The following is a 15819-nucleotide window of genomic DNA, read 5'->3' on the forward strand; positions in this document are numbered from 1 at the left end:
GGCTACATGGTTGCTATTAGACCTGCTCTCTATTCCATATAGAGTCTTGTAGCATGGAAACAGATCCTTTGATCCAACTCATCTATGCTCTCCAGGTTTCCCAAACTGAACTAGCCCCACTTGCCTGCATTTGGCCCTCTAATTCTTTCCTATTTGTGTACCGTCCAAATCACTTTTTAAATGTTGTAACTGTACCCACATCTACCATTTCCTCTGGCAATGCTTTCTACATATGAATCACCATTTGTGTGAAGAAGATGTCCCTGAGGTCCTTTTTAAATCTATCTCTTTTCACCTTAAAAGTATACACATTTCACTATCTGACATGGTGGGGTACAAACCTATTCCCCAAGGACATTAGCCTGGGGTTCTAGATAGCTAGCCCAATGATGTTACTCCTACATCATTGCTTCTCCTTTTATGTTGTGAACTATGGAGTCGTGGAACTAAAATGAAGGTGCATTCCATCATCCTCAGTCAGAAAATAAAGGTGGTGTCTCTAGTAGTACAGGCAGTATTTGAGGAAGTGGAGAAATTATAATTTAAAAAGTTAAAAAGAAATACGCTCCTTGAGCATTTTTATATCAGAACAACTTCATCAGTTGCAAAGACGTTTCTGGAAGTGAGACATATCCCTGAATGATTGTTCTTATTTTTGCAATCAAGATTAGCTAATTTAATTGACAGACCAGTTAGAGTTAGGGTTAAAAGAAGGGGCTTGAAAAGCAGAGACATTTGAAATCAGATGAACAGCTAAGACAGCCAGATAGTGCTTCAGTTGAGTTCACAAAATTTCAGTTGCAGTTGAAATGACTTGAAAGAGAGAAATAAATTGAAAGAATGAAAAAAAAAAGATGGAAATGAGAAAATGTTAACTTCAAAAATAAGAACTCCAGAGAGGAGGAAAAGGAAGAAAAGAGCACTTTTGAGAAAGGGAAAAGATTATAGCATTTAAGAAGCTGCAAGTATAATTGCAAAGGGAACAAGATAGTTAAGAGACTTAAAAGTGACAAGGTTGAAACTTTTCGTCTTGTACTCATCAGAATTAGGATGCAAGAAACTCCATCTATGCTGTGGTCAATCTATGACTAGCTCAGCACAATATAAATTGGCCAAGTTGTTAAGTGAGCCTTTACAATCAGTTCTAAGTGAGGTTTATACATACACTGTGAAGGATTTCCTTACATTTGTCTTATAAGATTTACAAATTGAAAGCAATGACATGCCCACATGCTCATCTTATATATCAACATAACCACTGAAAGAAACCATTGATATTTACATGATGTTATGGCAATTTGAATGTGCCACATGGGTCTGAATCTATGTTTACCAAACCAATGAACTTAAAACCTTGCAGTTGAGTCCAGTTTGAATAATACAAAATCAGGTAGTATTGCCATGAGATCTCTTGCCCATCACTTGCTACCATCTTTGTTGGCTACAATGAGAAATACATCTTTGATTGAACGATGGAAGCACAAAGGAAAAAAAAAGAGAGAAAAGAAAACGGGTAAAAAGAAACAACCAAGCACTGCTTCAAGGAAGTGCAGTCTTCATATTCATAAGAGGATTTGAGGGGAACTGAATAAGATGTAATGAAATGTTATCATTTTGAAGGCTGACGATCTCATACATTACAGTAGCATCACACGTGTTTTAAAGGAAGATGACACCATCAGAATATGCCTAGATTCAACGTGTCTCAACATTTCTTTCAAATGATGTTCACATAATATACTGATGTTGAAAGAATTAAACCTTAAGTTTTCTAGAGCCAGCATCATTTCTAAGCTAGATGTCAAGTGTGGCTACTTGTCCATTCAGTTAGCAAAAGAACTCATGACATTTAGGATACCATTTGGACAGTACTGGTTCTGATGGTTACCATGTGACTCTCAGTAACCAAGATGAAGGGATAGGATTATTGAGGATGTGCCTGGTTGTGTTCGTAAAGCTGATGATATCATAGTCAGAGATAATACTAAGCAACAGCATGACCATAACCTTCACCTATTGAAAACAGCAGCATGATGACATGGATTATTATTTAACAGTGCTAAATGCTAGGTCAGCGTCAGCCTTTTTTTTTTGGATCCATTTACTCCACCCTTGGAGTCAGTCCTGATCTGGGCAAGTACAAGGATGTTAAACACACAGGTTATAAAGGATCTGTAATATTGCCTTGGACCTTTCAACTTTCTGTGGTCATGTTTTTTAAAATTTATGGAAAAACTGCTCCTGTTCAGAGGTTTTCTTAAGAAGGACATCCATTATGCGTTGCAAGATGAGAAATATGTCTTTGATTCTCTCAAGTAGCTACTGTCAACAAAATCTGATTTCTGAATGTCTACTTCATATGTTTTATATAATGTTATATCTAATTCATATGTTATGGGAGCCAAGATATTTATGCCAGGTATAAATACTTGCTGGATGCAAATCCCACAACGTGATGGAAATTCATTTACTCAATAATATGTCTTCCTTAAACAGCCTTATAGGAAGTCTTCCTCTCTGATACCATAAAGCTTCCTGTTTCTGGAGCTTTTTGCTTACTAATTTTGAAACAACTTGATTAAGTTTTTTTTAATGAAGTAAACAAGAAGATTGATGAGGGAATAATGGTAGATGTTGCTTACTTGGACTTTAGTAAAACCTTTGACAAGGTTCTGCATGGTAGACTAATTAGTAAAGTTAGAGCACATGGGATTCAGGGTGAAGCTTGCCAACTGGATACAAAATTGGCTTTATGGTAGGAGACAGAGAATGATGATGGAGGGTTTTGTTTGGACTGGAAGTCTGTTACGATTGATGTTCCACAGATATAGGTACTGGGTCCACTTTTATTTGTCATTTATATAAACAATTTGAATGAGAATCTGGAGGCATGGTTAGTAAGCTTGCAGATTTGGTTATAACGTTTAAAAGACATTTGGGTAAATTCACAAATAGAAAACGTTTTGAAAGATATGGGCCAAGCCTAGATAGATGGGACTAGTTTAGTTTGGGAACATGGTTGGACTAGTTGAATTGAAGGGTCTATTTCAATGCTGTATGACTCTATCACTCAGGACTTCTTTCTTTAGCCTTGACTGTTGCTAAGACTGTAAACCTGATCTGCTGTTTTCACGGGCCCTTTCTCTATGAATTACTGCTTCTGTCTGATTGAAACCTGCCTGCTCATTAACCTTCTGATGGTTCTCCATCCATTTCTAAAAGGATTTTTTTTCTGTCTCTGTCTCCATCTGTCATTGGATAACTTGTGCAACAACATTCTATTTTTTCTATCTTCTCCCCTTGTTTTGTAAAGTACTGAATTAGCTACGCCAAAGGTTTCTTTTAAAGGCCTCATATAGATGCATATAATCAAAGTTCCAGTCAACTGGACACCACTCAAAGAATTGATCTAACATGAAATGAAAACTATGTCCTTTCTTTTTAATTTACACAGTATAGATACAAATCAAATGTAAAGCTATATCCATATTAGAATGCAATATCAAAAGGTTTCCAAATCATAACATATCTAAAAAGCTTTGTGTTAAGTTTCATGACAAAGAACATCTGCAGAGAGGATTCCATTTTTTTATCAACTTGTTCTGAACCGTGTTTGTGTGTTTTGGGTTTTTTTAGAGGGATAAACATTTCTTCTTCTATATTACCAACTGTGAATGTTAATCAATTATTTCACCTTCATTGAAAACTTTTGTTTTAATAATAAGCCAACAATTGCATTTATTAAAGAAGCCTGGTTAATAGATATTTTTGTTTAAAACCTGATATGGATAAGGTATTTAATCGGCGATCTTGATAACTGTAAAAGATCATTTTATGATGTTGTGACTTCTAGACCAGTGGGACTAGAGCAATAGTCCACACCTTAGCTTCTATTGTAACAAAGTATTTTGCAAAGTGACGATATTTGTTTAATTTTCTACTTCTTAATAGTGGTACAAATAATTATATGGTTACTTCTATTTCTAATATCATATATAAGTTTGTAAAAGTTATCAATCAAGTAGCTATTACGAATAATCATTACCAGAAAATGGAGGTAGGATTCTGCTCAGATCTGGAACTTTCTTCTTCCCCCTCAATGCAATAAGGAAAGGTATAAGAAAGGCAATGAGTTTGAGGTAGGCAATGTTTCTATGGATCTCTGCTTTTCTCTCCAGATACTTCTCAACAAGTTTCTGCTGGATAATCAGTCTCTGCTGTAGTCTCTGGTAGGCTATCAGATCAATTTCTTCTTCTGTAAGTTTAATTGCATTACTAAGGGTGTAGGTTGCATCGCACATGAACACATTTTGGTGCTGCCTTACGTAGGTAATATAAGGGTTGATTTGCAATAAAATGTTGTTCACATGTTGCATAAATAATGTTATCTCCGCACAGTTATTGGGATCATATGACGGATCAAGGTACACATCAGTACTATAGATCCCTGTGAAGTCAGGATCAGTTGAAATATCTATAAGGCCTGTATAAGGAATAAACCCTTTATTAGAAATTTTCTCTTGCATTATTTATTTGGAACATAGAACTTATAGAAATTATAGTACACAAAGAGACAATTAAACTCATTACACAAATAAATCTGCTTTTTTTTACAGAAGGTAGACATTTCACCAATTTATATAGAGTCATAGAGATACGCAGCATGGACACAAACCTTTTGGTCCAATTCGTCTATGCCGACCAGACATCCTATATAAATCTAGTTCCATTTACCCCTTAGGTCCCTTTTCATATCTTTTGCCTCTCACCTTAAACTTAGTTTTGGACTCCTCCACTCCAGGGAAAAGATATTGTCTATTTACCCTATGCATGCCCCTCATAATTTTATAAACCTCTATAAGTTACTCCTCAGCTTCCGACGCTCCAGGGAAAATAAACCCAGTCTATTCAGCCTCTCCCTATATCTCAAACCCTCCAACCCTGGCGACATCCTTGTAAATTCTTTCTGCATCCTTTTAAGTTTCACAACACCCTACCTACAGGAGGGAGACTAGAATTGCACAGAATACTCCAAAAGTGGCCCAACCAATGTTCCTGTACAGCTGCAACATGAACTCCCAACTTCTATAGTGCATTGACCAATAAAGGCAAACATACCAAATTGCTAAATTCATGCATACTAAAGATTATAGTCATTATTTTCTATTGTATTTTATATTTATCACATATTTGATTTTCACATGGCATTAGTACATATTTATCTTAAATTTTGTCATTTTGAGACATTAGGTTAGATGCACGGTGGGCGGCATGGTGGCACAAGTGGGCAGCACAGTGGCACAGTGGTTAGCACTGATGCCTTACAGCACCAGAGACCCGCATCAAGCAACTGTTTGTGTGGAGTTTGCACATTCTCCCCGTGTCTGCGTGGGTTTCCTCTGGGTACTCCGGTTTCCTCCCATAGTCCAAAAATGTGAAGGTGAATTGGCCATGCTAAATTGCCTGTAGTGTTAGGTGAAGGGGTAATTGTAGGGGAACGGGTCTGGGTGCGTTACTCTTCGGAAGGTCGGTGTGGACTTGTTGGGCCGAAAGGCCTGTTTCCACACTGTAAGTAATCTAATCTAAAAATAAATTCCCCTCCACTCTGGTTCAAGGTCAGAAGAATGCTGCTATCATATAAGTAGGAAACTTTCAATTTCCTACACTGAAGTACCTCTGCTCTATAATTGATATTTTCTGGTGCAAGTTGGGGAATGATTTTTAGCCTCTTTTGTCACGTTCCAAGAGGGAGACTGAAATGTTAAACAACAGCAGCAGCTTTATTAAAGATGTGTTCACTCTGCTGATAGTGAGGATCGGCTCATCTGTTACCTGCACAAAGTAGCTGATGATGTCATCATGACATTACGTGATTGGATACTTAAAGTGACATTCCACCATACTTACCAAATACACAACATCCCTTCCCCTCTACATCAGAGGTTCCTGCACTGAAAACATTCACAATATTTCCAAGCATACACACAATAATCAGTAAGATGTTCCAAAGGACATCAATTCCTGCAGCTGTCAATGAACCTGAGGCATCTGTTTATTATTTTCATTGGTTTTAACCTCCAGAGTTGTAAATATACTAGGAAAATCATGTGTTGTCTTTTCCTGAGATGAGTGAATGTATGGAAGTCTGCATAATGTGTTGTTCTCCACTGAGGTTGGGTCTCCCTCAGATGGTCCAGCTAGTGATCTATCATCAGGTATATCCAGGACACTATTTTGCACAGTCATTTGTGGATCTTCGCTCAATGCTGACTCTGGTTCATTTGTTCTGGTTGACAAGAGCTGATTTGCATGTCTTCTCCATACTATATCATCTCTCATCTGCACATTGGAAAAGGCTGATCCAGTCAGAGCTAAAGTGAAGGTTAGTACCCACTTCTCGTCAATTGGAAAATATGGTGTTTGGCCTTGCTCTTCCATTGGGAAACCTGATTCTATTGTTTTCTGTCAACAATGGGTGGTTTTATCAAAATAAATGCTTTGCACAATTGACACTTTATAGTTAGCAATGCTGGAGACCTTTGAGTTGTTGAATGGGTTGTGTTCTGTTATGCTAACAAACATTGGCTCACTTCCTGTGATTTTGTCACAAGTACCATGTCCATCACTTACAATAGTAGTGGATCATTTCCAGTATACTTCTTAACTTGTCCTACCACAGTAATTTAGCATGCTGAGAAATTATCGTAGTTGGTTTACATTTTTAGATGCTGGTGCCTCAGTTGTGGTTCTTACTTGTGAAGGTGACTTGAGTAGTCCCTTAGCATCAATGACATGATCTAAATTTTTGAAGGAAGGTTTCCTCACTATTTGCCATAAACTTCCAGTCTCTGCAGAGTAGTATCCAAATTGTGCAGATGCTGTTTCTCACTTCTCCCCATAAGTAAAATATCATCTTAGTAACATGGGGCCCCTTTTAATCCACATAAGTCTGATCTCTGTCATGTTGGAATAATAGAGCTACAGATGTGGTTCCAAATGGATGTCTCTTGTATTTGAATAGTCCTTTATGTGTTACAATCAACATATATTTCTGTGACTCAGAATCTACATTCCTCTGGAGATAGACTCAACCAAAGTCAATGTTACCAAAAGTGGATCTCTAGGTAGTCCAGCAGATAGTTATTGACTAAAGTCAAAGGTTACTGCTCAGTACACAGTACCGCACTTATAGTGGCCTTAAAGTTATTGTTAATGTATACAGATTCATCTTTTTTCATCACTGGTATGACAGATGTGGCTCAATCACTCACATTTATGCTTTGAGCACTTCTGTTTGACCTGCCTCTTTACTTCTGCTTCAACCTTTGGTCTGATTGCATAAGGCACTGATGAAGCTTTGTGACGTTTTGCTTGATTTTTGTCTTTGATTATCACTTTGACAGAGATCTTTTCTATGCTTAACACATCACCACTGAAAACAATGGCACCATTCATTAGACTTTGCGACAGACCAGTTCAGAACCTGACAAAAGATTTACTTCAGCCCAAGACCAGATCTAAAAGTTGAAGTTCTAAATTGAAAAGAGGCCAATTTTGACGGTATTAGGCAAGAACTTTCGAAAGCTGATTGGTGGCAGATGTTCACAGGTAAAGGGACGGCTGGAAAATGGGAAGCCTTCAGAAATGAGGTAACAAGAATCCAGAGAAAGTATATTCCTGTCAGGGTGAAAGGGAAGGCTGGTAGGTATAAGGAATGCTGGATGACTAAAGAAATTGAGGGTTTGATTAAGAAAAAGAAGGAAGCATATGTCAGGTATAGACAGGATAGATCGAGTGAATCCTTAGAAGAGAATAAAGAAAGTAGGAGTATACTTAAGAGGGAAATCAGGAGGGCAAAAAGGGGACATGAGATAGCATTGGTAAATACAATTAAGGAGAATCCAAAGGGTTTTTACAAATATATTAAGGACAAAAGGGTAACTAGGGAGAGAATAGGGCCCCTCAAAGATCAGCAAGGCGGCCTTTGTGTGGAGCCACAGAAAATGGGGGAGATACTAAATGAATATTTTGCATCAGTATTTACTGTGGAAAAGGATATAGAAGATTTAGACTGCAGGGAAATAGATAGTGAGGTGCCAGAAGACTGGAGGTTGGCAAGTGTGGTGCCACTGTTTAAGAAGGGCGGTAAAGACAAGCCAGGGAACTATAGACCGGTGACCCTGACCTCGGTGGTGGGCAAGTTGTTGGAGGGAATCCGGAGGGACAGGATGTACATGTATTTGGAAAGGTAAGTACATGTCAACTCCCCTTTGTGCGTGGGAAATCATGTCTCACAAACTTGATTGAGTTTTTTGAAGAAGTAACAAAGAAGATTGATGAAGGCAGAGCAGTAGATGTGATCTATATGGACTTCAGTAAGGTGTTCAACAAGGTTCCCCATGGGAGACTGATAAGCAAGGTTAGATCACATGGAATACAGGGACAACTAGTCAATTGGATACAGAACTGGCTCAAAGGTAGAAGACAGAGGGTGGTAGTGGAGGGTTGTTTTTCAGACTGGAGGCCTGTGACCAGTGGAGTGCCACAAGGATCGGTGCTGGGTCCTGTACTTTTTGTCATTTACATAAATGATTTGGATGTGAGCATAAGAGGTACAGTTAGTAAGTTTGCAGATGACACCAAAATTGGAGGTGTAGTGGACAGCGAAGAGGGTTACCGCAGATTACAACAGGATCTGGAACAGATGGGCCAATAGGCTGAGAAGTGGCAGATAGAGTTTAATTCAGATAAATGCGAGGTACTGCATTTTGGGAAAGCAAATCTTAGCAGGACTTATACACTTAATGGTAAGGTCCTAGGGAGTGTTGCTGAACAAAGAGACCTTGGAGTGCAGATTCATAGCTCCTTGAAAGTGGAGTTGCAGGTAGATAGGATAGTGAAGAAGGCATTTGGAATGCTTTCCTTTATTGGTTAGAGTATTGAGTACAGGAGTTGGGAGGTCATGTTGTGGCTGTACAGGACATTGGTTAAGCTACTGTTGGAATATTGCGTGCAATTCTGGTCTCCTTCCTATCGGAAAGATGTTGTGAATTTTGAAAGGGTTCAGAAAAGATTTACAAGGATGTTGCCAGGGTTGGAGGATCTGAGCTACAGGGAGAGGCTGAACAGGCTGGGGCTGTTTTCCCTGGAGCGTCGGAGGCTGAAGGGTGAACTTATGGAAGTTTATAAAATTATGAGGGGCATGGATAGGATAAATAGACAAAGTCTTTTCCCTGGGGTCGGGGAGTCCAGAACTAGAGGGCATAGGTTTAGGGTGAGAGGGGAAAGATATAAAAGAGAACTAAGGGGCAACTTTTTCATGCAGAGGGAATGGAATGAGCTGCTAGGGAATGTGGTGGAGGCTGGTACAATTGCAACATTTAAGAGACATTTGAATGGGTATATGAATAGGAAGGGTTTGGAGGGATATGGGCCGGGTGCTGGCAGGTGGGACAAGATTGGTTTGGGATATCTGGTCGGCATGGACAGGTTGGACCAAAAGGTCTGTTTCCATGCTGTACACCTCTATGACTATGACTCTATAATTGAGTTTCATTTTCTCTAACCATTGGTAAATCGGTTCCAATAAATCTGGAAGATTTCCTTTGATAATGTGTAAGGACAAATCATCAGACTGACCGTGTAACTGAACATTCACACTGACACAAATCCTTAAAGGTACCACTTTACTATGCACATTCTTAGTATAATTTTTGAGACCTGCAATGCAATGTGACTCAGCTACTTCTGAAACTCCATTTTGAGTATCAATGAAACCACCACTGAAGTGTTCACCTCTATTTTTCTTGGCTTGCCACTCAGTCAGGGAGTAACCAGGTACTGGTTGATGTCATCAGCAATTGCCAGTATGTTTAATAACAGCTCCTCCTCAGACTGGGAGGCTGGACTTTACTCATACTCTTTTAGTACCGTGTGAATTTTCTTCCCACTCTTTGCTTTTTGTACTTTTGCTGTACGTCGTTCATATTTGCACCTCATATGATCCTATGGAGCTAAACTTCCCTGTGATTTTCTTTTTAAAACAGGAAAGGTCTGCACAGCACAATGTACCACAAATATTTTAGCATTAGCTTGTTTCTTCCCATTTAAAACAAGATATTTCTGAGGTCACCTGTTACTCTCCAAGTCTATGTCCCCAGTTCAAAATATTCTCTTTGAATACTTTATTCACAGTATTCCTTCAGGGTGGAACACATGGCGAGTTTCTTCAGCACAGTTCACCTCTTCGCTGGGTGAATTATTTTTCTTTTGACTAATTGTACCTGCTTCAGTGGAGCTACAGCATCTTTTGATGTTTTTTTCCTTCTTTTTATCCAAGTGCCTTCCAAATCTGCAGTAAGCACCATGATTCTATTTTCTTTTCTACAAGGCACTGAATTCACTCAGTGGATCTCAAACCAGATTCCATTCTATCATTAGTTTTCTTGTGTTACATTCCAAGAAGGACTAGGAGGCTAAGTGCTAAATAACAGCAAGAACATTATTAAGGTGTTCACTCTGCAGGCAGCAAGTGAATAAACTATTTCCCACTCAAAATGGCCAAAGGTGTCATCATGTCATATGATCTGATTGTTAAAGTGGCTGCCCACAATAATTACCAAATACACAACATCCCTAAGGCAAGAAATTGAGATGGACAAGTGCAAAAATTAGATCTAGCAGTCAATGTGCAATTCCCCAGCAGCTCCGTCAATCCAACTAAACAAATTAAAAATTTATTTGGGCTTCTTGTTACAGTCCAACTGGAATTTGAGTCAGCCTCCAGGATGCATGAAAAATGGGAAATCTGTATAGCTGCCTGGGGGCAGCCTTTCGATGACAAACTTCATGGGTGTAATGGTTATAATAAGGTCAGCCAGGTGACTTCATAGAATATGAGTTCCCTGACCGGGGCTGTTAATCTGGTCTGATCAGGTATCCATGGCTGACAGATATAAATAGGAGTGTCAGACAGCCTGTTCACTCAGAAACATGGCTCTGAGGGAGCTGGATCAGTGGCAAGGACTTTCCACATGTAAATAAAGGGTGACTTGGTGACAGGATACTGGTCTCTGGGGAGTAAATTCAGCGTTGATAAGAGTAAAACACATTCCTGAAGAAATTCACTCACAACAGTCATTTTTAAATAGGGGTAAGCATTTCTGGCATCATGCCGTTATTTGGGAAGCTTGACTTGTACGACCCTGCTATCGAAGACTGGGCCCAGTATGTGGAAAGAATGTGTCATTTTTTCCAGGCAAATGACATTGGAACAGATAAAAAACCAACAATTAATTTTCCTGACAGTTGCGGACCTACAACTTTTTTGGTTATTAGAAGCCTAACTTTGTTTGAGGCACCAGATACTAAAACCCTTCAAGAGTTGATGGATTTAGTTATAGAATATTACAACTCGAAGCCTCCTTTATATCTGAGACACTGTTGGTTTTACTCAACAATTTGAGAACCAGGGCATTCCGTTTCAGGATTTTTGATGAGGTTAAGACGTGTTTTTGATTCAACCTTTAATGAGATGTTGGGGGATTGATTGGTATGTGGAACTAATGATGTAACCATGCAAAAGTGCATCCTAGCTAAAGCCCAAATAGACTTCAGCCCACAGCAAAAACCCAAAACAAAGCCAAGCTTCGGACAAATGGTTAAAAGTATCTTCAGGATCCAGGCCGGCAAGCCATTATAGTTACTGCCAGTATTCAGACTCAAGACAGCAAAAGAGTCCCACTAGACCTAAAGTGGGTAAGAGAATTCGTAGGCCAGTATCTAGTAAAGTGCACACCCTGGAAAGCCCACCTACATCTGGTTTGGAACAGTTAAATTGTTGAGTAACATACAAATCAGAATCAATCAAAGTAGATGCCTTGTTAAATGGTCACCTAGTTCTAATGGAGGTCAATATGGCATGGCCTTTTCAGTGATCACAGAACCAATCTTCAACAAAATTTGTTCTAGACTCCAACTGTTATATTTGTGCAAGACGTTGAGTAGTCCGAGAACCTAACTGAGGAACCTTCACAGATTAAGGGTAAAACTTCGGTCCTGGTTTCTTATGATAAACATCTGGTTCAGTTACCACTGATTGTCATAAACGGCTCGGGCCAAGCTTGATGGGATGAAATTGATTGTGAAAATTCACCTAGATTGGCTCAACGTTTTTCGATTAGAAAATGGCTATGTGAGTGAAATCCTAATACCTGAGAAATCTTCAGGAAGGTTTAGGGACTAACAAAGGAGCCAAGGCAACCTTGCATGTTGACCAGGAAGCAATTGCACAATTCTTCCATTTGATTCATGGACAAAAGTAGGGGCAGAAATCAGGAGGCTAGAAAGCGAAGGAATCAATAAACCAGACCTGTTTGCGGAATGGGCAGCACACAGTCATACCAATTGTGAAGCCAGATGCATCAGTTCACCTTTGTGGAGGTTTTAAACAAATGGGAAACTGTTTTTCACAGCTGGATAAATACCTAATCCCTCGCAAAGAGAATTTATATGCAAAGCTGGCTGATGGGCTGTCCTTCATGAAGCTGGATATCAGCTGTGCGTCTTTGCAATTATATATCAATGAGAATTGCCAGAACAATTCTACAATTAATCCCATGAGGGTTTATACCAAAAAGGAGACTGCCTTTTGTGGTATTGTCAGCCTGTGTAGTTTTTCAGCAGATGATGGAGAACATTTTACAAGGTCTATCCCAGGTCGCCATTTATCTGGATGGTGTGCTAATAACAGGGAAGTCCAATAAGGAGCACTTATGAAGCAATGATGAAAGCAGTGGACCCAGCACTGATCCTTGTGGCACACCACTGTCGCAGGCCTCCAGTCTGAAAAGCAACCTCCGACCACCACCCTCTGTCTTCTACCTTCGAGCCAGTTCTGTACCTAAATGGCTAGTTCTCCCTGTATTCCATGAGAGCTAACCTTGCTAACCAGTCTCCCATGGGGAACCTTGTTGAACGCCTTACTGAAGTCCACATAGATCATATCTACCCTCATCAATCATCTTTGTTACTTCTTCACAAAACTCAATCAAGTTCAGAGATATGATATTGGACTCGTAAAACACAATTGTTATGGCTATATAAATGACTTTGTTCGTGTGGCAGATAAATCTGTGTCCTGATATTTCAAAAAGGGCTGTCATGTCTTACAAAAATTCCATGTTTTGTGGTGTACCATACTTGTGAAAAATTCCAAGGGAATATGCTCCATAACAATCTTCCACATACCTGACAGGGCTGGGGGGTTTTCGGATCCCAACCTCGCAAGATATTCTTTCTTGTGCAAAAAGTGAGAATATTGAAAAGTTTTTTTCTTATGCACATCTGCTGGGAACACACTGGGCAGGGTCAGATGAAGAGAAATCGAGTCCTTCTCCACCCTTACAGCCAAAATCCTCTCCATTGCACTTGCCACAGCACTCTAGTATGTTTGAAGTCTATCACAAGACCAGAGACAATGGGTAAGATTGTCCATACAGAGCTTGCACTTGGGACATGTGGAAGTTGCCCCTTGTTTAAATTTTGACAAACGGTCCGGAGCCAAGTGGACCCTGTGGAGAATCTTTAACTGTAAAGCATGAATCCTATTGCAAATTGATATCTTTCTTGTGTTTTCCCAAATATCTTCCCATGCTTCTGAAGAGACTTCAACCCCCTGCAGAGTCGATCAAATTCATCTGAGGATGCACCTCCCCAATTGATGATATAAAGTGCTGACAGAAAGTGTACTCTTAGCACTGAGCACCTTCCTCTCTATGTCGGATTTGCAGGGATCAGTCAAAAGTGTAGTATTTTTAAAAATAAAATCCCTAACTTGAAAAACAAAACGAAAGAGGTCCCTGTTAGATAGCTCGTATTTCCATGCTGATCAAAGGACATAATTGTTTCTCCCTCATGCAAGACACACTGCTAGCTGCCCAACGTTTGAATCCTGAATCTATCATCCAGGTTGAAAACCCGGCATACCCACCAAAGGTGTAAAAGAAGATGTTTTGCCAACATTGCTTTCCCTCTGCCGAATTGCCCTCCATGCTTTAAAAGTATTGATAACTATTGGGTTATGGCAATATTCATTAACTGTCCTCATTATGTCCAAAAACAGCAAGCTAGTAAGGGGGCACTCTACCTGGGAGACTTTGATATCTAACCATATTGAAAGAGGGTCCCCACAAGCTCAATCATTCACGTAGGATAAAAGTGAGCTTAGGTGGTCATTTTTAATGTGCGGGAGGTCCAATCCCCCCAATCTGTGAGACAGTTGCAGTTTAACTAATTTAATGAGGGGCCGCTTACGATGCCAAATAAAGGAACTGAACCAGCCGTTCAGTCTCCTGAATATTTGCTTATTGAAAATCAGGGGGACATCCGTTTAGGGTATAACGTTAGGGGAGAATATTCATCTTAATAAGCGCTATCCGGCCCAACCATGAGACCAGAAGCACCTCCCATCTTTGAAGATCTTGTTTGATTTTGGCAAATAATTGAACAAAGTTGGCTTTCAACAGCCTATTCCATAACTGGAGTAATGAATATGCCCAAATACACAAAACCCCTCTGTGACCACTTAAATGGGAATTGATATTCACCCTCAAGACCTTTTGTAAGACCACCCATAGGCATAGCCTCTGATTTAGCAAAAATAATCTTGTGCACCAAACACGCAGGTGCGTTGTATCAGGCGAGACACTGAAACTGCTGGATTTGACAAAAAAATTAGGACATCATCCACATACAACAAAATCTTATGTAATTTTGACCCCACTTGTGGAGCTGATATATATTACAAATGGCCTCTGCCAATAGTTTAATCACTAACATACAATCCAGTGGCGAGAGGGGACAGCGCTGCCGGGTGCCCCTAAAACTGTTAAAATTACTTGATTGTACCCCATTGGTGATGACCGCAGTGAGAGGACCACTGTAGAGAACCTTTCCCCATCTTATAAAGATTTCACCCAAACCAAACTGCTCCCTAGTATAGAAAAGGTATGGCCACTCAACTCAGTCAAATGCCTTCTCTGCATCTAGAGAGATCACCAGTCCCTGCACTGACTGTTGTTGACATACTTGAATTACAGTAGCATTATTGGCGGATCTGCAGCCCTTTATGAAGTCTGTCTGATCCTTTTTAACAATCGTGGGTAACACAGTCTCCAGTCATAACATGAAAGTCCTAGATAGGATTTTAAAGTCCACATTTGAGAGTGAAATGGGCCTGTATGAAGCACAGTCCTCCGGGACATTCCCTTTTTGAAGAGTAAGTGAAATATTGGCCTCTCTCAGAGATGGTGGGAGACAGTCACAGCTGTAGGTCATTAAACATGTTGAATATTGGGTCTGACATTATGTTTATAAAGTCCTTATATAATTCGCTGGGAAGTCCATCAGGACTAGGCATCTTTCCACTCTGAAGCTGCCTCACAGCTTCCTGCACCTCTTGCTCTGATAAGATGGCATTGAGAAAGGACTTTTGTTCAGGGGTCATGCCTGGGAGTTCCAAATCCTTAAAAAATGATTTCATTTTGGCCCGCTCCTCCTAATTACCCTCAGATTGACATAATTTACAGTGATCAGAGATGGTAATATTACCAACCTTACAATATGCCACCGAGTCCAGGGTTGCCACAGGGGTCAGAACAAAAATCAACCGTGTGACATTTTTGCAGATTGGAAAAAAATGTAAAATCCCTGTCTGTAGGGTGGAGACACCTCCAGATGTCCACACCCAGATCCACTAGTTGATTAGTTTGTGCTGAGGGTAACAAGAGGCCTTTGGGCAACCTGTCTACTGTGGAATCT

At 39.8% G+C, this 15819-nt stretch overlaps 1 protein-coding gene across 1 annotated transcript in view; it reads right to left on the bottom strand.

The window, feature by feature from the left end:
* ankar (ankyrin and armadillo repeat containing) overlaps window positions 1-15819 on the bottom strand; it is a 143939-nt gene that overhangs the window by 108136 nt on the left and 19984 nt on the right. Inside the window, exon 3 of the mRNA XM_072578292.1 lies at window positions 4046-4483. Within this exon, the coding sequence (XP_072434393.1) occupies window positions 4046-4483 (438 nt within the window). The remainder of the gene's footprint in view (window positions 1-4045; window positions 4484-15819) is intronic.

Source organism: Chiloscyllium punctatum, chromosome 10, assembly GCF_047496795.1.
Source record: "Chiloscyllium punctatum isolate Juve2018m chromosome 10, sChiPun1.3, whole genome shotgun sequence".
NCBI classification, from domain to species: domain Eukaryota; kingdom Metazoa; phylum Chordata; class Chondrichthyes; order Orectolobiformes; family Hemiscylliidae; genus Chiloscyllium; species Chiloscyllium punctatum.